This window comes from Cebus imitator, unplaced genomic scaffold (genome assembly GCF_001604975.1).
Source record: "Cebus imitator isolate Cc_AM_T3 unplaced genomic scaffold, Cebus_imitator-1.0 Scaffold310, whole genome shotgun sequence".
In the NCBI taxonomy this organism is placed as follows: Eukaryota; Metazoa; Chordata; class Mammalia; order Primates; family Cebidae; genus Cebus; species Cebus imitator.
The window spans coordinates 1781443-1804918 of record NW_016107625.1 but is presented as its reverse complement, the minus strand read 5'-3'; the positions used below and the strand labels follow the sequence as shown (position 1 = coordinate 1804918).

The window sequence follows — 23476 nt, the reverse complement described above, 5'->3', positions numbered from 1 at the left end:
TTTTTTTTTTGAAAAAGAAAAAAAAGCAATAGATTTGTGTAGTTTAAATAAAAACTATGTAAAATGTCTCCTTTCCTTAACCATCTCCCACCTACCCAAGTCTCCTAGTTTTTGCCCTTTCTGCTCCCCTTGGACAAGCATATATCAGTCACCACTTATATATAGCGCATTTTCTAGAGTTTACTTATGTACATACACATAAAAATGTGCATTTAAAATTTTTGTTTCTTTTTACAAAAAGCAGAATGCTATTCACACAGTTTTATACATTCTTTCACTTAATAGTAGAACCTGGAACTATTCCATTGCAACTATGGAGACAGCATCTTGTTTATTGTAACAGCATCTGTTTTTATTGTATGAATGTATTGTAATGTATTCTAGATTTTTATAGATGGCCATTTAGAGTAAGCACTTCCATTCTGCTACAATGAATAATCTATTGTCTGGCATATTGAGGAAGTATATGTTTTAGATGGATTCCCCAGAAATGCAATAGCTGGATCAGAGGACATGTGCTCTTGTAATTTTCCTAGATGATACGACACTGTCCATGTGGATGGTACCAGTGTACACTTCTACCAGCCATTTATGAGGATGTTCCTGTCCCATGGCCACACGAAAACAAACAAAAATATAAGATACTCAGTTAAATTTGAATTTCAGATAAATAATGAATAATTTTTTTTTAGTGTAGGTATTGGCCCACACAGTTTTCTGTATCTCCATATGCTACATATTGCAGTTCTTTTTTTGGAAAATACAGCTTGAATGATGGTAAAAATGTACACATTATAACTTTAAGTGTGAAAACATGAATGAAATTTACCAAGAGGTGTTAGTTTTGCACATTTCTGGATAATCTGGTTTCATGAAATTGCTTCTACTTTAAAAAGGAATTTTTATTTTTTACAAATTTATACTGATTTTAAAATGATTTTATAGGTTTTGAGCTTTGATGTTTTAGATCAGAGGTTGTCATATTATAGTCAAAGGTCCAAATATGGCCTGCCTCTTGTTTTTGTAGGGCTTGCAAGCTAAGAATGGTTTTTACATTTTTAAATGTGGAAAAAAAAATCGAGAAACTAACATTTCATGACACGAACATTTTCATGTCCACATTTTACTGGAACACAGACATACTCATTCGTTGGGTATTGTCTGTTGCTGCTTTTGCACTGCAATGGCAGAATGGAGTAGTTGCAGCAGAGACCAAATGGCCCATAAATCCTTTTCTTTTTTTTTTTTTTTTTTTTTTGAGATGGAGTCTCAATCTGTTGCCAGGCACCAGGCTGGAGTGCAGTGGCACGATCTTGGCTCACTGCAACCTCTGCCTCCCGGGTTCAAGCAATTCTCCTGCCTCAGCCTCACGAGTAGCTGGGACTACAGGTGCACGCCACCAAGCCCAGCTAATTTTTTTTTTGTATTTTTAGTAGAGACGGGGTTTCACCATGTTGGCCAGGATGGTCTTGATCTCTTGACTTCGTGATCCACCCACCTCGGCCTCTCAAAGTGCTGGGATTACAGGCGTGAGCCACTGCGCCCGGCCCCTTTTTGGTTTTTTATAGAAGTTGCTGACCCTTGTTTTAGATCATCTGTGAATAAATTTCACCTGTTTTGTACTTGCGTTATCTTTGATGAAAATGCACCGAAGATTTTGTTATATAATTCATTCAGCTCTCATTTTGTTTTCAAATAATATCTTGTTTTTTTCTCATGGATATCAATAGATTGAACATTCTTTTAATTTTAAAAGAAGTTTTCAGCAGGCACATGGTTCTATGTCATGTATATATTTGTTTTTTTATACTGCTCAGAGTCTGATGAATAGCAGTAAAGAAGAAATGCGTGAACTGGCAGCATTGTTTTATTCTGTGGTGGTATCAACAGTGTCGGGGAGTGAGTTGAAATCAATGATAGAACAGCTTATAAAGACTACAAAAGACAATCACGTATGTTATTTTGTCTTCATTCCTTTTTGTGGGAGGTAGAGTTTTGTAAAAGGATCTAACTTTAGTTTCTGTGTTCTCATTTGTAAAATGAACCTCTAAATTCCTTGCTTTTATGAATGTAAAGAGTAAATGAGATAGGTGATACATTGGTTCAGTCAGCTCACTTAATGAATATGAGTGCTGTGCCTGATAAGCACTGTTTTAGGTGCTAGGAGTACGGTGATTCATAAATACGTGAGAATCCGTAGTACAACAGGATGCTCACAGCCTACAGCCATACCACCGTGAACACACCTAATCTCATCTGATCTTGGAAACTAAACAGGGTCAGGCCTGATTAGTACTGGAAGCTAGAAATGTTAGCTCCTTTTCTCTTCCTTATCTATTGCTGCCAGTAAAAAAACAAGTTTTACTTCAAACAGTTTGTTGGTTACCTTGTGTTTAGAGGTTTTAGCAGTTAGAAATAGGATCTGTTCATTGTCTTCTGTTGGCAATAGGGAGACATTATGTGTGAAGAAAGTTACAGCATTGTAGTTACATAAGTGCTATAAGCTAGAAAGTGGCATGGGAGCATGTAGGAGCATGTAGGAAAGTTATCTCACCTGGAATTGGAGTGGGCATGAAATTAAGAGAATGTAAATCTTAAAGTGAATCACGATTGAGCTTCTCAAAATTCTGTTGAAAACTCAAGGTTTCTCTTGTTCCCTAAGCTTGATGCAGTAGCATCTAGTGAAACCTTGAGTGTTCACTTTATTCCTTAGCCTTATGTTTTGTTGGAGAGATGATCCTAATAGACATAAAGATATTGCCATGTATTCTTGCATATATGGGAGAGAGCCAGAGATATGTGATTGTTTCATTAAATTCAGAGCCCAGAGATACAGCATGGATCCTTGCTTGCGTTGGGATTCACGGTGGGAAGATACTTGGCTAAAAAGAAAATCAGAATGGCAGAGCAACAAGAGAGAAATGCCGACCTCCTCCCTGATCAAGAGGAACTCATTCAGAGTGCTACAGAAACAATAGGTAATTAATGTCTTTATGCTGACTTGGGTGTTGCAATTTTTGAATTATGTTAAATTTTAATATGGCATTTCACTTTCTTTTTATAGCTTTGTACTTTGAAGACACAAGCTTTTTCACAAAAAACTTATTTGATAAATTCTGTATTTTTAATAGCAATGAATGCTGAGTGTGGTGGCTCATGCCTGTAATCTCAGTACTTTGGGAGGCCAAGATGGGAGAATCACTTGAGTCCAGGAGTTTGAGACCGGTCTAGGCAACATAGTGAGACCTAGCCTCTACAAAAGATAAAATTAGCTGGATGTGGTAGCATGTTCCTGTAGTCTCAGCTACTGAGGAGACTTAACTAAGGTGGGAGGATCACCGGAGCCTGGGAGGTCGAGGCTGCAGTGAACTGTGATCATGCCACTGTACTCCAGCCTGGGTAACAGAGCTAGACCCTGTCTCAAAAAGAACAAAACAGAAAAAACCAAAGCATTCTTTTTTTTTCTGTACATTTTTTCCCTACATGTTTTTATAAACAGGGGTGATCCTATTATGGGCAAAAATTTATATATTAAACAAAAAACTACTCTATCCCCTGTTGCCATGTTGTCTTTCCACTGAGTAAATGTTAACAAATTGTCAACTAGAAGATATTGTAGACTTTGATTTTATTTTGCTGTCTTAAAAATAATCTTGAGTACGTCACTGGTTGCTTTGGGCCATAAGGATAATGGTATATGATTCTCTTTTTGGCTTAATGTGCTTATAGGCTCATTTTTGGACAGTACATCACCCCTCCTGGCAATTGCTGCCTGCACAGCCCTGGGTGAAATTGGCAGAAATGGTCTGCTCCCAATCCCCAGTGAGGGATCTGGCTTTACCAAATTGCATCTTGTAGAAAGCTTACTAAATAGAATACCTTCCAGTAAAGAGACAAATAAGGTAAGTTTCTTATTTCTTCCCTTTCTGGAATTCTTTCTGTTCATAAATGAGCAAAAACAAATTCTAATGAGAACAGTTGGCATTACAGCTGTAGGAAGGGTTTAATATAAAAATGGGTGATAAAGAAGCAAGCTTGAGTGTTTACTTTTGAGTTAGAGGTGATCTGTGTACAGCCCTAGTGTGTACATCTTTTGACCAAGTCATTCCAATTTAGGTCTTTATAACTATTATGATTTGAGTGAAATATTAAATTCATCAGGAAATATCTTTTGTCATGCAGAAGGTGTGTAATAAGATGTTAAGTAGTTTTATGATTTTTGTCATTTTAGACCAAATATAAATCCTAATCTAAAGGCAGTTTTGAGGTATAAGATGATTTAATGAGCAGAAATATCAGTTTACTACTACAAGTTTAATTGATATAATCTTAATCTTGGTCTAGCTACTGTTTAAAACTTTCTGAGAAGATACACAGTACAGTTTTTATTAGCTGTTAACTAATCATTGCCAATCATGGTTAAGCACTTGTAATGTACCAGAGAGTGTGTTAAGGGCTTTGCATATATTGACTGAATCTTCTAAAAGGTCTAGTGAAATAGGCACAGTTATCATCTCTATATGAGATAACATGAGGAAACAGAGTCACAGAGAGTGTAAGTAACTTGCTTAAGGTCACAAACCTGTATAGGCAAAATGGTTGAGATGTGATTTGGTCCTAGGTCCTCCTGGACCAGAACCCACATTTTAAATTGTTATAGTTTGAAAGGTAATAAGCCTAATTATAGGCTTTCTTCTTTCTTCTTTTGCAGCTGTGGGTCCTTAGTGGACTCGGATTTGTGTGTTTCTACCTTCAATGACTTATATACATACTATTGTAAAATTTGATGCTTTTGTAAAAACTTTTATGTTGGTGTGTTAGACTACCCTTCCTGTCATCTCATTTTGGAAATACTGTACTGAGGTAAAGCTATTATATACTCTGTTTAAAAGAAAAAAATCTGGTGTTCTTCCAGATGAAAGAACGAGCAATCCAAACTCTGGGATATTTTCCAGTTGGGGATGGAGATTTTCCTCACCAGAAACTCCTCTTGCAAGGTCTGATGGATTCTGTGGAGGTATTTATATTGCTACCTGATTGTTAGTTATTCAAGGAAAAAGGAGTGGTTTGTTTTTTTAGGTACAGTTTTGCCTGCTATGAGATTTTTTTTACTCATTTATTCACTAAATACTTAAGTACTAGTTTTGTGCTCATCACTGTGCTAGGTATAGCATTGACTAAATCACCTATGAGGGAAAGATCTTTTCTTATAATTTTTGAGCAAAGCACAGTGCAATGTGGTAGAAGGGAAAACATACATACCCAGTCAGCCAGATGGGTGGAGTGAGCCATTAAAAAAGTTGCTCTTGAGTATTTCAGTTGTTTTCAACTGAATGAAAACAAATGATTTAGCTTCTGTCCTCTAGATGCCTAGTGTAGTGAAGAAGACCTACAAGTAGGCAAATGCCAACAGAGTATACTGTGTCTCAGCATGGCCTGATCTGGCCCCTGCTTTCCTTAGCCTTGATTCTTGACATTCACTCACTTTCTGTATACCAGCCTCTTTGGCCACCTTGCACCGAGCTTTTGAAAGCCTTCTGCTTCCTTCCCAGATTGTTGCTGAGCTCCTTGAAAAGCCTTCTTTGGCCCGTCAAACTAGGGTCGATTCTTTAGTTATTTGTGCCACCATGTCTCTCATTCTTTTTCTTCACAGCATTTATCACAGTTTCTAATTGCCCACTAGGCTACATGCAGACTCTGTTTTGCTGACTGCTATAAAACAAGTGCCTAGCAGTGTGATTGGTAATAGCAGGACCTCAGTAAATATTGACAGACTAAGGGACTGAATGAAGAGACATTTGTATATAAGGCAGTAGAATCACAAAGGAAGGTGTAATTTTATCAGGAGGAGTTAGTGTACGTTTTTGGAGGTGGGGTTTCTGTTAGGCCTTGAAAGATGGGAAGGAGGAGAGAGAATTGAGGCCAAGGACTGAGGCACCCGAGTAAGAGAGCCAATATTAGTCTGGATTCTGAATTCAGTATTTTTAAAGTGAATTTTTTTAGACAACCCAAAGCTCCTGGGATGTCATTCACATTGTAACCACTTGGAGAGAAACTTATGATACTGGCTTTCTTATTTTTTTTTTTATTTTTATTTTTTTTTAAATCCCTGAGCAAGGTGGGTTTCTTCTAGCGTTTTTTCCCCCACCTAGAAAAAAAAATGGAGTTTTGCACTGTCTTCCAGTCTGGACTGAAGTGGCACAATCTTGACTCACTGCAGCCTCCACCTCCCGGGTTCAAGCGATTCTCCTGCCTCAGCCTCCCATGTAGCTGGGATTACAGGTGCATTCCACCATGCCTGGCTAATTTTTGTATTTTTAGTAGACACAGGGATTCACCACATTGACCAACCTGGTCTTGAACTCCTGACCTCAGGTGATCTGCCCGCCTCAGCCTCCGAAAGTGCTGGGATTATAGATGTGAGCCACTGTGCCTAGCCTGTTTTGTTTTTTTTTTCAAGAAAGGCTTGTCTGAATTCTTAACTTGCTTTTAATGCCATTATTTTAAGAGTTTAGAAATACATGAAAAACTAGAAATATGGAAATAAGGTAGAGAGATTAGATGATGAGAATAATGAAGAACATGAAACAGAAGCAGAATATTTTCACAGTCAAGGAGGACACAGTGCTGAAGGTTGTATGGTTTCCTTTAACTTTTTATTTATTTTATTTTTACAACAGGATCTTACTCTGTCACCAAGGCTGGAGTATACTGCATCTCCTAGGCTCAAGGCACCCTCCTACGTCAGCCTCCTAAGTAGCTGGGACCACAGGCATGCCCTACTATGCCTGGCTAATATTTTAATTTTTTATAGAGACAGTGTATTTCTGTGTTGCCCAGGGTGGTCTTGAACTCCTGGGCTTAAGTGATCTTCCCACCTAAGTCTCCCAAAATGCTGGGATTATTGGTATAAGCCACTGTGCCTGGCCCATTTTTAATTTTTAAAAATTAATACATCATAATTGTACATATTTATAGGATATATGTGATATTTTGATACAAGCATACAATGTATCATGATCCAATTAGGGTAATTGGGGTATCCATCCTTTTAAGTGTTTATCATTTCTTTGTGTTAAGAGAATTTGAGATTTTCTCTTCTAGCTATTTTGAAATATATAATAAATTCTTGTTAATTATAGTAATTCTATTGTGCTGATGAACACTGAAACTTACTTCTTCTAACTGTATTTTTGTTTCCATTGGTCAAGCTCTCTTTTCTTCCTGGCCTCTGGTAATCACCATTTGTTCACTACCTCCGTGAGTTTGATTTTCTGACATATGAGTGAGAACATAGGATATTTGTTCTGTGCCTGGCTTATTTCACTAAATATAATGTCCTCCAGTTCCGTCTATGTTGCTGTCAGCAATAGGGTTTCATTCTTTTTCATGGCTGAATAATACTCCATTGTGTTTATGTACCACTTTTTAAAAATCCATTCATCTGTTGATGAACACTTAAATTGATTTCTTATCTTGGCTATTGTTAATAGGGCTGCAGTAAACATTGGAGCACAAATAGCTCTTCAGTATACAGATTTTCTTTTAGATATGTACTTAGGATATATAGGGGGATTTCTGGGTCATATGATAGTTCTAGTTTTAGTTTTTTGAGGAACCTTCATACTGTTTTCCCTGATGGCTATACTAATTTACATTGCCACCAACAGTGTATTAATGTTCCCTTTTCTTCACATTCTTACTGTCATCTGCTGTTTTCTGTCTTTTTGATAATAGCTATTCTAACTAGGGTGAGATGAGATCTCATTGTACTTTTTCTTTACATTTCCATCGTCAGACTTTTTCATATACCTGTTGGCATTTACATACCTTTTTTAGAGAAATAACTATATTCAGATCTTTTGTCCATTTTCAAATCAGATTGTGTATTTGCTGTTGAGTTGAGTTCCTTATTTACTGTGGTTTTTAATCCCTTGTCAGATGAGTAGTTTACAGATATTTTTTTCTGTGCTATAGGTTGTCTCTTTACTCTGTTGGATGTTTCCTTTGCTGTGTGGGAAGTTTTGCACTTGATATAATCCCATTTGTCAATTTTTGCTTTAGGTGTCTGTGCTTTTGTGATCCTACTTAAGAAATCTGTGCCCTGACCAATATCTTGATGTGTTTCTCCATGTTTTTTTATAGTAGTCTCATAATTCATGTCTTAGATTTAAGTTCATTTTGGTTTGATATGGTGAGATAAAGGGGCCTAGTTTCATTTTTCTGCATGTGGATATCTAGTTTTTCTAGCACAATTTATTGAAGAGACTGTTCTTTCCTCAATATATGTTCTTGATGCCTTTGTTGAAAATGAATTGATGTAAATGGGTAGATTTATCTTTGGGTTCTCTGTTCTGTTCCATTGGTGTATGTGTCTGTTTTTATGCCAGTTCCATGCTGTTTTGCTTACCATAGCTTTGTAATATATTTTGAAGTCAGGTATTGCAATGCCTCTGGCTTTATTCTTTTTGCTTAGTATTTTTTGCTCATTATTTAGGGTCTTTGTGGTTTTATACAAATTTTAAGATTGTTTTTTCTAGTTCTGTGATGAATGTCCTTGATATTTTGATAGGGATTATATTGAATCTGTAGATTGTTTTTGGTAATATGGAAATTTTAATAATATTTCAATCCATGAACATGGGATATGTTTTCTTTTTTGTGTGTTCTTTTAAATTTTTCATCAGTGTTTTATGGTTTTCATTATAGAGATCTTGTATTTCTTTGGTTATAACTTATCCCTAGGTTTTTTTTTTTGGTAGCTATTATAAGTGGGGTTACTTTCTTGATTTCTTTTCAGATTGTTTGCTGTTGGCATATTAGTCTGTCCTTGCACTGCTATAACTGGGTAATTTGTAAATAACAGGAGTTTAATTGACTCACAGTTCTGCAGGCTGTTCAGGAAGCATGGCTTGGAAGGCCTCAGGAAACTTACAATCTTGGCAGAAGGCGAAGAGGAAGCAAAACATGTCCTACATGGCATAGGAGCAGTAGAAAAAGAACAAAGTGGGAGATGCTACATACTTTTAAACAACCAGATCTTGTGAGAACTCACTATCAGGAGAAGAGTAAGGGGGGAGCCAGTCACCTCCCACCAGGCTCGTTCTCCAACATTGGTGATTACAATTCAGTCTTGGGATTTGAGCAGGGACACAAATCCAAACCATATCACATATAGAAATGCAACGGTTTGTATGTTTATTTTGTATCCTGTAACTTACTGAATTTATCAGTTCTAATAGTTTATTGTTTATCTTTTAAAGAACCCAATTTTTCATTTCATTGCTCTTCTGTATTTTTTATTAGTCTGAATTTCATTTACTTCTGCTCTGAATTTTATTATTTCTTTCCTCTACTAATTTTGGGTTCACTTTGTTCTGGCCTTTCTAGTTCTTTAAAGTGCATCACTAGGAAGTCTTTCTACTTTTCTGATATAACATTTATTACTGTGAACTTCCCACTTAGCACTGCTTTCATTGTATTCTATAGATTTTGGTATATTGTGTTTTCATTTTCATTAGTATCAATAAATTTTGAATTTTTCTTATTTGATTTTTTTCTTAGACCCATTGGTTGTTCAGGAATGTGTTGTTTAATTTTCATGTATTTCTTTAGTATCCAAAATTCCTCTTGTTATTGATTTCTAATTTTATTCCATTATGGTTAGAAAAGATACTTGATGGGATTTTGATTTTTTTTTGAATTGCTTGAGACTTGCTTTGTGTCTAACATATGGTCTACCCTGGAAAATGTTTCATGTGCTGATAAGAAAGATACATATTCTATAGCAGTTGGATGAAATGTTCTGTAAATGACAGGCCCATTTTGTCTAGAGTGTAGTTTAATTTTGATTTGGGTGGGTTGATTTTCTGTCTGGATGACCTGTGCATTACTGAAAGTGGGGCGTTGAAGTCAGTCTTCAACTATTTCTTTCCCTTTTCCTTTCCCTTTCTCTCCCTCTTCCTTTCCCTTTCCCTTTCTTTTTCCTTCTGCATATTGAATATGTTAATTCCAATCCCTTCTGGCCCGTAAGGTTTCTGCTGACAAGTCTGCCACCAGATATATCAGTGTTCCTTTATATCTTATTTGCTTCTATTCTCCTGCTACTTTTAGCATCCTCTCTTCATCCTTGACCTTTGTGAGTTTATTATATGTCTTGGGGTAGTCTTATTTGGGTTGAATCATTTTAGTGCTCTTTGAACTTCTTTTACCTGGGTGTTCATCTTTTTCTAGGTTCTGAAAGTTCTCTGTTATTTCTTTGAATAAACTTTCTACCCGTTTCTTTTTCTACCTCCTCTTTAAGGCAAATAACTCTTAGCCCCTTTGAAGCTGTTTTCCAGATCTTCTAAGTGTATCTCATTCTTCTGCATTTTTCTCCTCTGACTGTGTGTTTTCAAACAACCTGTCTTAGAGCTCACTAATTCTTTCTTCTGCTTGATCAGTTCTGTTCTTGAGACACACTGAAGCATTTGTCAGTCATCCATTATATTTTTCAACATTAAGATTTGTTTATTTTCCCCCCATTTTAGTCTCTTTACTAAATTTCTCTCATAAGTTTCTGAATTCTTTCTCCATGCTTTCTTGAAGTTGTTGGGCTTTCTTAAAACAGCTATTTTGGGTTGAGCACAATGACTCATGCCTGTAATCCCAGCACTTTGGGAGGCCAGGGCAGGCGGATCACGAGGTCAAGAGATCGAGACCATCCTGGCCAACGTGGTGAATGAAACCCCATCTCTATTAAAAATACAAAAATTAGCTGGGTGTGGTGGCATAGGCCTGTAGTTGCAGCTACTTGGGAGGCTGAAGCAGGAGAATTGCTTGAACCTGGGAGGTGGAGGTTGCAGTGAGCTGAGATTGCGCCACTGCACTCCAGCCTGGCGACAGAGCAAGACTCTGTCTCAAAAAACAAATGAACAGACAAACAAAAACAGCTATTTTGAATTATCTGAGAGGCCACCTATCTATGCCACTCCAGGATTGGTCACCGGTGCCTTATTTAGTCTGGTTAGGGCAAATGTTTTTTCAAACATTTTTTCTCAGATGTCCTTGATGCTTGTGAACATTCATCCGTGTTTGGGCATTGAAGAGTTAAATATTTATTTCAGTCTTCACAGTCTGGTCTTGTTTGCATCTGCCCTTCAGAGGGCCTTCCTCGAGTTCAAATACGACTCAGTGTTGAGTTCCCTAAGCCTGTGGTCACTGCAGTTGTTTCAGCACTAGAGGGCACCCTAAGCCCAGTTGTGCCACCACTCTTACAGACACCTCGATACCCAGCGTTGATGGACTTGGGTATCTAGGTGTCTGTTAGATATCTAACATTCTCTGGGTTCCTAGGCAAAGTTTCTTGCTCTCTTCCTTCTCTTTCCCCCAGGTAGAGGGAGTGTCTCCACAATGAGCTGCCTGAAGTTATGGGAAGGGTAATGTGGGCACTCGTGTGGCCACAGCAGCTTAGCACCATGCTGGGTTAAACCCAAAGCCCATGGCCTCCCAGACCAGCACAGTACCAGGGCTCACCCAAGGCCTATGGCCACCTGACTGCTGCTGATGCTTTTTCAAAGATGAGGCCGCTTTAGTCAGCAGGTGTTGGAGCCACCCAGGACATGGGACTTAGGTTGTTTCTGGCACACCAGCAGATTCCCTTCTTGCCCGTGCTGGGTCTAGAAGTGCTCTTCCACAGCAGCATCCTGGAGGTGGGGCTTTTGGACTCTGCCTGGTGCTTTGCTTTATTGTGGCTGCACTGGTGCCTGGTTGTGAGATAAAGTCTCCTGTACTCTTGGTTTTCCTACCCTCAGGTGTGGCCTGGCTGCTGGTGAAATTTATTTGGGGGCTGAGGTCACTTTAGTCAACTGACTTGGGTTCCTCTTTCCAAGCTGTGCTGCCTGGGACTGGGAGGGGTGGTATAGGCAGTGTGTTCGTCCCACCCTATTCAGTGAGTCTCTTCTTGTTATTATGCTGAAGCTGGGTGCTGTGATCTCTCACCTGATTATTTTAGTTTTTATGAAGGTGCTTTTGTGGTGGATAATTTAGTTTGACGTCCCTGCATTAGATAGGGAGGGGATGAGGTTCTGTTGGGCTTTTCTTTTTTTTTCAGTTTTAAGTTTTTGTAGGTACATGTTGGGTGTTTATATTTATGGGGTACATGAGATGTTTTGATACCGGCATGCAATGCTTAATAATCACATCATGGAGAATAGGGTATCCATGCCCTCAAGCATTTATCTTTTGAGTTGCAAACAATCCTATTGTATTCTTTTAGTTATTTTAAAATGTACAATCAAATTATCATTGACTATAGCCACACTAGTTGCTACCAAAGAGTATTAGGTCTCATTCATTTTCTTCTTTTGTTTTTTTGTTTTTTTATTTGAGACAGAGTCTTGCTCTGTTGCTTAGGTTGGAGAGCAGTGGTCCAATCTCAGCTCACTGCAACCTCTGCCTCCTGGGCTCAAGCAATTCTCCTGTCTCAGCCTTCTGAATAGCTGGAATTACAAGTGCACACCAGCATGCCTGGCTAATTTTTGTAATTTTAGTAGAGACGGGGTTTCACCATGTTGGCCAGACTGGTCTTAAACCCCTGACCTCAGGTGATCCACCCACCTTGGCCTCCCAAAGTGTTGGGATTATAGACATGAGCGCATGCCTGGCCTGAATTCATTCTTTCTGTTTTTTTGTACTTGTTAACCATTTTCACCTCCCCCTCCCTGTTCAGCCATTTTGCCCTGCCTCCTGCTCCCTCTTGTAACTTTCTTTTTGTTTTTAGATGGAGTTTTGCTCTTGTTGCCCAGGCTGTAGTGTAATGGCACGATCTTGGCTCACTGCAACCTCCTCCTCCTGGGTTCAAGCGATTCTCTTGCCTCAGCCTCCCAAGTAGCTAGGATTACGGGCATGCGCCACCATACCCAGCTAATTTTGTATTTTAAGTAGAGACGAGGTTTCTCCATGTTGGTCAGGCTGGTCTCAAATTCCTAACCTCAGGTGATCCACCGGTCTCGGCCTCCCAAAGTGCTGAGATTACAGGTATGAGCCACCATGCCCGGCCCCTCTTGTAACTTATTATGGGAAATTTTATACATATTCAAAAATAGAATGATAATAATGTAATGAATTCCCACGTGTCTGTTCTTATTTTCTCTATTGAACCCCTTTATTTCTGGAATATTTACAGTGAAGTCCAGATATTCATAAATGTATTATTCATAAATATAGTTATGGAGTTTTGTTTTTGTTTTTAACGGCAAGTGTATTGTTATTAACTATGGGAAACATGCAAAAACAGGTACATAAAATGAACCTTAATAAGGATTATGTTGAAATACCTTTTTTAGCTCAAAGTTGCCAAGAGAAGCTTTTAACCCGGGAAGCTGTTGGACTAAAGCCTTTAAATCCTTTTTCCTCAGTCTCAGAAGCATGTAGCATTAGCACTTGATGCCTCATCACAAATAGAGCGTTTATTGATTAGCATAGGAAAGTCTCAGCTGTTGCCTTAATGCTTGGAAGAGTTAGTGTTTTCATAGCCCTCGCATGCTCTCTGTTCATTCCCTTATTTCTTCTCTTCCTCCTAATTTCTTCTGGTTTACAGTAAAAAGTGGAAAATGCAGGTCTAGGTAGTTACATGTTCGATCAGTGACTCCTACTTGTGAAGCATGTCAACATTTCCGAATCAAATTTTAAAATACTTGAGTGTGTACTATATAGAATTTTCAAATGTTTGGCTTTTGAAGCACTTTCAAACTTACAATGAAGCTGTAAGAATACTCTAAAGAACTCGTGTGCCTTTTATCCAGATTTTCCAAATTTTCACATTTTACATTTACTTTGTTCTCTTCTGAGCCATTTAAAAGTAACATCAAGATATCATATAATTTAAGAGTACAAAGAGTTAAATAGTTGTTAAGTAAATGTTAATAAAATGTAATGGCTACTATTTATTGTGGAGTAACCACAATCAGGCATACTATCTAGTAGTTTTATGTACATTAACCTCATTTAATTCTTAAAGCTTAATGCTGTGGATGATATTATGCTTCTCATAGAAATGAAGTTTTTGAGGCTCATGGAAGTTTAAATAAGGGTATATAGTTGCTGAGAGGCAGCTAGAATTTATACTGAGACTTATATGGCTTCAAAGTTGGTGGGATTCCCTGTCTTCCTTAGGTGAACCATATTATGCTTCTAGACATCGTAAATCACTGCTTAGTGGTTCTCTACTGAGGTGAGGAGGGCAGCAAAGACTTTGAAAAATATCTTCAAGGCATTCTTAAGTCCTTGCTCCTTTACCCTCCCCTGCCTTTGAGCCATTGAATTAGCTGGAAGCAAACTAGGACAAAATAGAGAAAACAAAACATGCTCAGAAACACACTTTTAAGCAGCTGTTCTGTAGAAATGGATGTTTTGGGGAAATGTGTTTTCTCATTCATGGCTTTTACTTCCTTCATTGCAGGCCAAGCAGATAGAACTTCAGTTCACTATTGGCGAAGCCATTACCAGTGCGGCAATAGGAACTAGTTCTGTGGCTGCCCGAGATGCCTGGCTAGTGACTGAAGAGGAATATACTCCTCCTACTGGTACCAAATATTCAGCTAATCAATTTATAATTATCAAGTAACCTTTTTGTTCTCTTTATCGCATTTGAGGAAAAAAAATTATACATTCCATATTATTTTTCAAATATTTGTATTTGTTTACCAATTTCATTCAGTCAAGAAAAATAGTTGCTAGAAGAAGACAGCATGAGGCCAGGCACAGTGGCTCACACCTGTAATCCAAGCACTTTAGGAGGCCAAGGAGGGTGATCACATGAGGTCGGGAGTTTGAGCCCAGCCTGGCCAACATGGTGAAACCCCATCTCTACTAAAAGTATAAAAATCAGCCTGGTGTGGTGGCGCAAGTCTGTAATCCCAGCTATTTTAGGGGCTGAGGCATGAGAATCGCTTGAACCTGGAAGGCGGAGGTTGCAGTGAGCCGAGATCGTGCCACTGCACTCTAGCCTGGGCGAAAAAGGGAGACCCTGTCTCAAAAAAAAAAAAAAAAAAAAAAAGTAGACAGCATGAAATTAGTAACTTTTTTCCCTTTGGCAAGCAAGCAGGGGAGTTAGCTCTGGATTACCTTGAAGCTTGTGCCCTTTTCATGAGGATTTCAGTGTTTAGCCAGTTTCAGAATTCAAGGTATAGTGTTTCCAGATGAGGTGTCCTCTAATCCTTCATTACATAATGAAGCCTCAGTGCCTTCTGCTAGTGTTCCAGGTACACTGGCTTTTAGTGACAGCATATAGTTGAGGGAACATGTGGTTTCTGACTTTATGTTATATATATATCATGATTTCAAATGTGTTATGATTTAATTTGAATTTGGAATTGAAAATATATTTTAGTATTTCAGCTAGAATTAAAAAAAATTTTAAACAGAAGGAAAAGTCACCAAGTTTTTATATTTCATCTTCTCAATTAAGGAAATTAAATGACAATATTCTCATGGTAACAATTTGATTGTGGATTGTGTTCCATCATGATTAATACATTAATTTAGTTATTGCACTTAGTGTTATAGTTAACATTTAACTCCACGGTAATGTGTTCACCTGTTGTTTCATTAGCCACCATAAAGAGGTTTAAAGGAAATAGAAAAACACGCTTTTGCTTGCATTATAATGAGAATTGTGGATTGACGGAAGCTGAATCAGAGTCAGTTTTTTGAGGTTTTTCTTGAACACACATGAAGCAAGGCAAAAAGTTTGTATAGAAGGATGAAGATAAGGGAGGGAAGTGACATTGTTAACAAGCTTAGACAGCCATACCTGAAGTGGGAATTTTCAGGTTGCATGTGAGAGGTGATAACAGAGACTTGACAGCAGGGAGGGCTCACACTGAAGAGTGGGTTTGCTATGAGAGGCATGTTTCTGACACCATGGTTTTTTTTTGTTGTTGTTGGTTTGTTTTTGAGATGGAGTCTCACCTTGTTGCCCAGGCTGGAGTGCAGTGGTACGATCTTGGCTCACTGCAACCTCTGCCTCCCGGGTTCAAGTGATTCTCCTGCTTCAGCCTCCCAAGTAGTTGGTATTACAGGAGTCTGCCACCACACCTGGCTAATTTTTCATATTTTTGGTAGAGACGGTGTTTCACTATGTTGGCCAGGCTGGTCTTGAATTCCTGACCTCAGGTGATCCACCTGCCTCAGCCTCCCAAAGTGCTGAGATTACAAGCACGGGCCACTGCTCCCAGCCACTCCATAGGTTTTTACATAGCAACTTAAGCAAATAAAGGTCAGTAGAAAGGTATCTATGCCAGTCTTCATACTCTGAACTCTTGTATTTCTTGAAACTTTCTTGGAAGATTGCATTCTGCCTGGCTTTTTACTCATCCAAAGGAATCTCAAATTGTCCATTAAATGTCAAAGTTCTATTTTGTCTGTTTCGGGAAAGGAAAACATAACATACTGTGGAGAGGGGGTGATGATGAATCTTTGATGTGAATTTTGATCATGCGTGTTCTGTCATTCTCATCTGCATGCTACTCAGCCTTTGGATGTTGTTGGTTACAGTGTACCAGTCTTGCTGTGAATAGAATGAACAGCATTTGAGAAGCCAGTTAGGGTTCAGGTCTTAGGCATCTTAGCATCTCTACATATTATCCTGGGCATGTTGTGGGACTTGAGTAAGGACTTGTTGGTTTGGTAATTGTATTTGACCAGATAGCAGAACTGCTGGCAGCTAGAGTTGTGGTTATGGGTATTAAAAGAAGGGATTCTGACTCTGAGAACTAGAGTAGGGTGATCAGTGAGGAGCTGTGAAGAGATGAGGGGTGGAGGGGAATTGAACATGGTGTGTACTGCCAATTGATCAACTAATGTGAAAATTGAGAATCATTGGACTTAGCAACAGGAAAGTCATTTGTGATTACTGTGAATAATATCCACGGAGAAGAGAAGGCAAAAGGCTTATTTGGAGTGGGCTCAAGAAAGGAGAAGGGCAAAGTTTGAACATGAGTTTAGACAACTATTTTGAAGGGTCTTAATGTAAAACTATGCTTGTTACTGGAAGAGTGAGATTTTTGCCCCACTGAGGACATTTGGTAATGTCTGGACACTGGGGATGATGGGTGCTCCCGGTCTCTAGTTAGTGAAGGCAGAGGATACTGCCAGACATTTTGCAGTGTGTAGCATAGCTCTCTACAATAAAGAATTATCCAGCCAAAATGTCAGTAGTGTTGAGATTCAGAAACCCTGGAGTAATAAAAGAGAAAAACAGTATAGTAGCAGGAGGAGGAAAATAAGTGCAAAAGATATTTGTTAGTTTTTAGATAGAAGTTGAGAAAGATCTAGGAAACAAAGAAAAATTGCTAACACTGAGAGAGTAGGGATAATTTTTCATTCTAGGGAACTAAAAAGTTACTTGAGTGCCTTTGAAATGTAATTTTGTTTACACTAGGTTCTAGAGTGAATAATTATTGATTTCTTCAGCAGCTTTAAACACCTTAGTCATTTAGACTTTAGTATGTTACAGGATTGTTATGTTGAGTAAATGTTGATTTAAATTTAATTTTTTTCAGGAAACTATGTTGAATTATTTTAATCCTTTATTATTTTTCTTTGTTCTTCCCCAGAAGCCAAAGTGAATGATGTGGTTCCATGGGTATTGGATGTGATTTTAAATAAACATATAATCAGCCCCAACCCACATGTGAGGCAAGCAGCCTGTATCTGGCTCCTTTCCCTTGTGAGAAAGCTAAATACCCACAAAGAAGTGAAGGTGAGCCATGCTGTATGTGGTCAGCCCTTTTGGAAACCACAGTATTATAAGTAGCAAGGAAAGCATATGAGGGTGAAGACCATTAACCAATAGTAGATACTTTGAAATACATTGTACATGAAGGAATGAATGATATATATAGGCTGGAAGATGATTCAAAACTTGAAGGTATAAAATCAGAAGTGCTTGAGATGGGGAGGCTCAGTTGGACCAATGGTCAGCTTGCATGTGTTAGACTACCTGTAAGTGGTGCAGCTCCAGGTGATTTGGGCCACCTGTAAAAATGAGAACAAAACAGCGATTGTAACTGGTTTGGATAATAAGACTACAAATTTTGTACATGGTGAGAGCAACCCTCTTATTCTCTCAAAGAGGTAGAGTTTCAGTGTTGTAATGCCTTTTTTCTTCTTTCAGTCTCATCTTAAAGAAATTCAAAGTGCATTTGTTTCAGTTCTATCAGACAATGATGGTAGGTTGTTGGTAAATATTTGATTTCTAAACTTATTTGAACTTGTATTTTAAATGTTGAAAAACCTGGATTAGTGAATGTAAAAGAAAACTTTTGAGCTATGTGATTAAAACAAATGATCAAACCTTATTTATTAGTAGTAAGGGTAAGCATTATGTTAATGGCTTAAAAACTAAAATTTCTAGTTACGAGACAGAAACTTAGGTTCTTATTTATTTATTTATACATTAGAACATGTTCCTTAGTCTGCATTTAAAAATGGAGCTTGAGGCCTTCTTTAACATTAGTGTCTCTCCTAATAGCTTTTTTGTACTTCTGGTTACTTTTCCTCTCCGATTTAAGCTAGGAGACAGTGAATGTATATGTGTTAAACATTTCACTAGTAGCTTTGTTTTATAACTTGATTTAAACATTTGGGCTTGTGTTGACATTTAAGTTAGGTGTGAGTGTATTGAAATCCTGTGAGGCTGTTTTATCTCTGATGTGTATGACTTTACAGTCTGTGGATAATCTGTCACTGTCCAGTGACACTGTATAGGTCCATCAGTATTGCCTAGGTTTGTAAACTGGATCTTCTGTGAATGTGGTTCTCATTTATAGAAACTTGGATGGTGCCATGTCCACTGAAATGATTTAGTAGTAATATATATATTTTTAAATAAAATAGGCAGATTGATTCTGTTTTTATATCTTTACTTTGATAACATTTTGGGTCCATGTCAACATAACTTTTTAAAAATTTTGATTTCATAGCAAGTAGACAGTTTTTTTTAAAGTAATACAATCTTGTCTGCTTTTCTTGTAGAACTTAGCCAAGATGTTGCATCAAAGGGCCTTGGATTGGTTTATGAACTAGGCAATGAACAAGATCAACAGGAATTGGTTTCTACACTTGTAGAAACACTTATGACTGGCAAAAGGTATGGTGAACTTGAAAATTTTAGATTCAAACCCATAGAGCAAGTCTATACACATAGAATATGCCAGAGAAGGAAAATTCAGCTTTCCATTTTTGCGTTTATGAAGGCTTTTCTAAATTGCAAGTCCGTAGTTATTGTGCTGCGAATAGCACAGTTATTCCAATGTATACTGTTAACTTGAGGAGCATGTCACTAGGTCAAGCTTTGAAAGTTTAATGGTCCCAGATAATTAATGTATTGGATTAGAAAAATGCCGTAATTACTGTTGGCTAAATGGAAGTTAAGATGCAGAGAAGAAGCTTGCGTATCATTCATAGTCTAATCTGTGAAGAGTTTGAGAGGAAATCATCTGTGTAAGGGGTTGCTGCTTTATGTTGCCTGCCTTGTAGGGAGGATAGTTTTCATGTTGTCACCTCATTTAATTCAGTGCAAATTATGTGGAATGTCTTTTTCATCTGTTAATTTGTTCATTCTGGATTCATTTTACAAAATTTGCAGCCTGTTGGAAAGGACTTTCATATCTTGTACACAGTAAATGCTTGATAGGAAGTTCAGTTTTACCACTTTGTTAATGAATTGTATTGGCTAGTTGAATGTTGGTATGAAAAGCTTTAAGCTTATTGAAATTCTTCTTGTTTTGATTTAGAGTTAAACATGAAGTTTCTGGAGAGACAGTGGTATTCCAAGGCGGAGCTCTTGGCAAAACACCAGATGGGTAAGTATGCTAAATCCATCAATCAGTTATGGTAATAAACATCTTTAAATATATATATGTATGTATATATATGTATGTATTAGTCTGGTAAATAGAGCAGTCATGAAGTTGATTTCTACCCTCTTAGGAAATGTTATCTATTGGTGGAAGAAGAAAACTTATATGGAAAAAAAGGCTCATGTCTTAAATTGAGTGTCATGGGAAATAAACTGAGATGGAGATTTCTAGGTTGGAAATGTATTGGGTAGTGCTCTGGGGATCACTTTGGGGTGAAGAGGAAGCAGGACAGGGCCTATGACTGGGGGAGGGGTTGAACTGTTGCCATTGCTTCGGTGGATACCGACCTCTGGAGGAGCTCTGAGCTGGCATGGAGTGGCCTCTTGGAGTTCTGCTTTGAGGCATAGAGCCTGGCCCTTTGTGTCCCCTCAGTGACCAGCTGTTGGTGGTGGGCTGCTGCTAGGGAGCCCATGATGTTGGGCCCTAAGGGCATTTCTGGGAGACTGCCTAGGCCAAGAACTGTCAGCTCTCAGGCAGCTGAGTCCTGGGGGACACCAGGTGCACCTACTGCCCCTAGTTTTTGGGTAGGTGTAATTCTTTATCTTAGATGCCACTACTTTAGCATTTAAAATAAATTGCTTGAGCTTGACCTCCTTTATTTTATCATGCATTGTTTCTGTGGATCGTTAGGCAAATCTTTGCTGGTTGCAGGGCCTTGCTGTGGCGTCACACATAGCCTACTTCAGTGTTGTCTGCAACAGGAGAAAGCTGCAGTGTGTTCTGTCCTTGACTTTCCCCTACAGTGCACTGTTACCATGTCAAAAGTTGTTTTCATTCTACTTATTCTCCTTGTAGACTCCTAAGTTTTTTAAAAAGTGCTTGCATTTTACAAAATAACATAAAACGATTAGATGTTTTAGCCGATTTTATTTGTTCAGAGGAACGTTAATAAGACTCAAGTTGGATTGGGGTGGTCTAGTTTAGAAAAGACTTAGGGAAGACAGATGTTGTCTTCAGATGACTCTCTTATGATCATGTGAGATTATGTGTAACGTAATGAAAAATTATTGGGTTGCATCCCCAGGTGGTGAGGGCACCACTTCCACAGACTTACACGTGCGTTTAGGTCATTTATCAGCAGCGATGTAGATGGGCTTAGGAATTGCTGTTAGTTGAATTAGCTGACTTTTTATATTCTTCCCAACCTGGCTTTCTGTGTCCATGGTGATAAGATAACTCAGTATTAGAAATTGAGTGAAAATTTGATTTTAGTATGTCCTAGTAATACTAATGATGTAATTTTTTTAGGCTGGAAAGAGAGAAGTATATTACTGCCTACCTCTTTTTCTTTGTTTCCAAGTCAGGGCCTTTCTACTTACAAGGAACTTTGTTCTCTGGCAAGTGATCTTAGCCAGCCAGATCTGGTGTATAAATTTATGAATTTAGCTAACCATCATGCAATGTGGAACTCTAGGAAGGTAAGTTGCCACCACTGGATAATTATTTTTTATTTCCCTGCAAATCAAACATGCTACATTGGCAGACAGTGACAAATGATATACAGTGCATTTTGTAAAAGTCTGTGCTCGATGAGAAAGCTGAACCCCACAAAGCTACTATTGATTGGAAAGCCCAATAAATCAGCCTGTATTTAGGCATAAGTTTGGGAGGGAGAATTTTTTGCTCTGTTAATATTTTACTGTAATGGGTGCATTTGAGTCACTTCATCCTATTATTGTTTTTAGGGTGCTGCTTTTGGTTTTAATGTAATTGCTACCAGAGCTGGAGAGCAGTTGGCTCCTTTTCTGCCTCAGCTAGTTCCTCGACTTTATCGTTATCAGTTTGATCCCAATCTTGGCATTCGACAGGCCATGACAAGTATTTGGAATGCGTTGGTCACTGACAAATCCATGGTAAGTATCTGTGGACCCCTGCGTGTTAGGAAAACAGGTCAAGCATAGGGTTTAAACCCAGTGCCCATCTAACTTTCTACTATTTTTATACTTACTTGTTCAAACCAATAAATTGTCTCTCATTCCATGTTTCTTCCTTTTTTCAAGGCATCAAAGACATATATGGCAACATTTATTGAAATCTCCAAAATGGAAACAATATAATTGTCCACTGGGCAGATGGTTAAGAAAATGATTATATATTCACACAAATGGAATAGTAAATGTGGATAGAGACTATTGATGCAATGGAGAATGGGTCATAATCCCACCTCCAGTGAATTCAGTTAGTTGGGGAGACAGCCAAGGAAGCAGGCAATTGCCATATTATTTTCTCTCTTGGTGTCCTATCATCTGGCTGGTCAGAATGTTCCATTTGGATACTAAGATTTATCAGGGCTTATTTCTGCATATCTTTTGCTCTCTGAGGTTTCTCTATATCGATCAGTTCCAAGGCATATAAATGTCATCTTTATTGTGAAAGTTCCCAGTCTTACACTTTTGGTCCAGATGTCACTTGCACTCTAGACTTGTATATGTAACTGTCTACTTGAAATTTTCATTTCAGTGTTGTTTCAGAATATCATAAGCCCAAAGTGCCCAGAACGGGACTTAAAAAATAACCTTCCTCCTCTGTTTTCACTGTTCACCTATTTGCGCAAGCCGGAAAACTTGGTGTCATACTTTATTTTGGTCTGTGTCTCACCATCACCCCCAACTGAATCTAGTAGCAAATTCTGTTGTTTCTGCTTCCAAAGTATTCCTTGAATCTGCTCTCTTCTTTTCCTAATTATTTCCTGATGAACAGGTGGTCATTGTCTTTTCTTTTCTCTTTGTCTTTCTTCATTTAATTATCTACGTAGTAGCAAAAAAGATTTTAAAAATGCAAATTTGATTGTGCCATTTTGGGTTAAAATCATTCAGTGGCTTTACAGCTCATTTTAAATAAATTCCATGATCCTTACTATGTCTTACAAGTCTCTGCCTATAATGTGGCTCCTTCCTGTCTCTCCTATCTGGTACTAGGGTGAGTATGTTCCTATTCATGGTAGTACTTGAGGGTTCAGCTTTGAAGGCTCAGTGTGTTCTGCTTGCTCCAGGAGAACATGTGCTACTTCTGGGTCAGCCAAGATCCAATAGGCCACTGGGCTTCGTAGGTCTGACCTCAGGACACAGGCCTAGGCCCTTGTGATGTGAGTGCCATCTCTGTGAGTGAAAGGATTAGGCCACAGAGTGGATGAGATCACCCATGGAGAATGCTGAGAGAAGCAGACATAGGAAGACATCAGTTTGTTATTTACCTCTTTATCTTGGTTTTCTTACATGTAAGTAAGGATAACAAAACCTTTCCTACCTATAAAAGTGGAAAAGCCATAAATTTTGAGAGGGTCAGCATTGGTATAAATCTGAGTCTACTATTGTTTTGTCATTATTACCAAGTTGCTAAGTAGAGCAGAGGCTTAAAAAGTAAAACTCATATTTCATTCTGAACAGTCATGAGCTAGGCACTGGGTAATGTACTGGGGTTAAAAAGATGAGTGAGACACCGTCCCTCATTAACTGCACTGATGATGAGTGAGACACTGTCCCTCAATAACTGCACCGAGGACGAGTGAGACACTGTCCCTCAATAACTGCACTGATGTCGAGGGAGACACTGTCCCTCAATAACTGCACCGA

General features: G+C 38.3%; 1 protein-coding gene across 1 annotated transcript in view; it reads left to right on the top strand.

Annotated features, from left to right (window-relative positions):
* The window catches only part of ECPAS (Ecm29 proteasome adaptor and scaffold), a 63383-nt gene that overhangs the window by 12399 nt on the left and 27508 nt on the right, over window positions 1-23476 (top strand). The window contains exons 11-21 of the mRNA XM_017503409.2: window positions 1818-1952; window positions 2822-2978; window positions 3730-3902; window positions 4916-5017; window positions 14441-14564; window positions 17598-17743; window positions 18158-18212; window positions 19018-19132; window positions 19779-19847; window positions 21205-21322; window positions 21590-21757. Coding sequence (XP_017358898.2) covers window positions 1818-1952; window positions 2822-2978; window positions 3730-3902; window positions 4916-5017; window positions 14441-14564; window positions 17598-17743; window positions 18158-18212; window positions 19018-19132; window positions 19779-19847; window positions 21205-21322; window positions 21590-21757 — 1362 coding nt within the window. The remainder of the gene's footprint in view (window positions 1-1817; window positions 1953-2821; window positions 2979-3729; window positions 3903-4915; window positions 5018-14440; window positions 14565-17597; window positions 17744-18157; window positions 18213-19017; window positions 19133-19778; window positions 19848-21204; window positions 21323-21589; window positions 21758-23476) is intronic.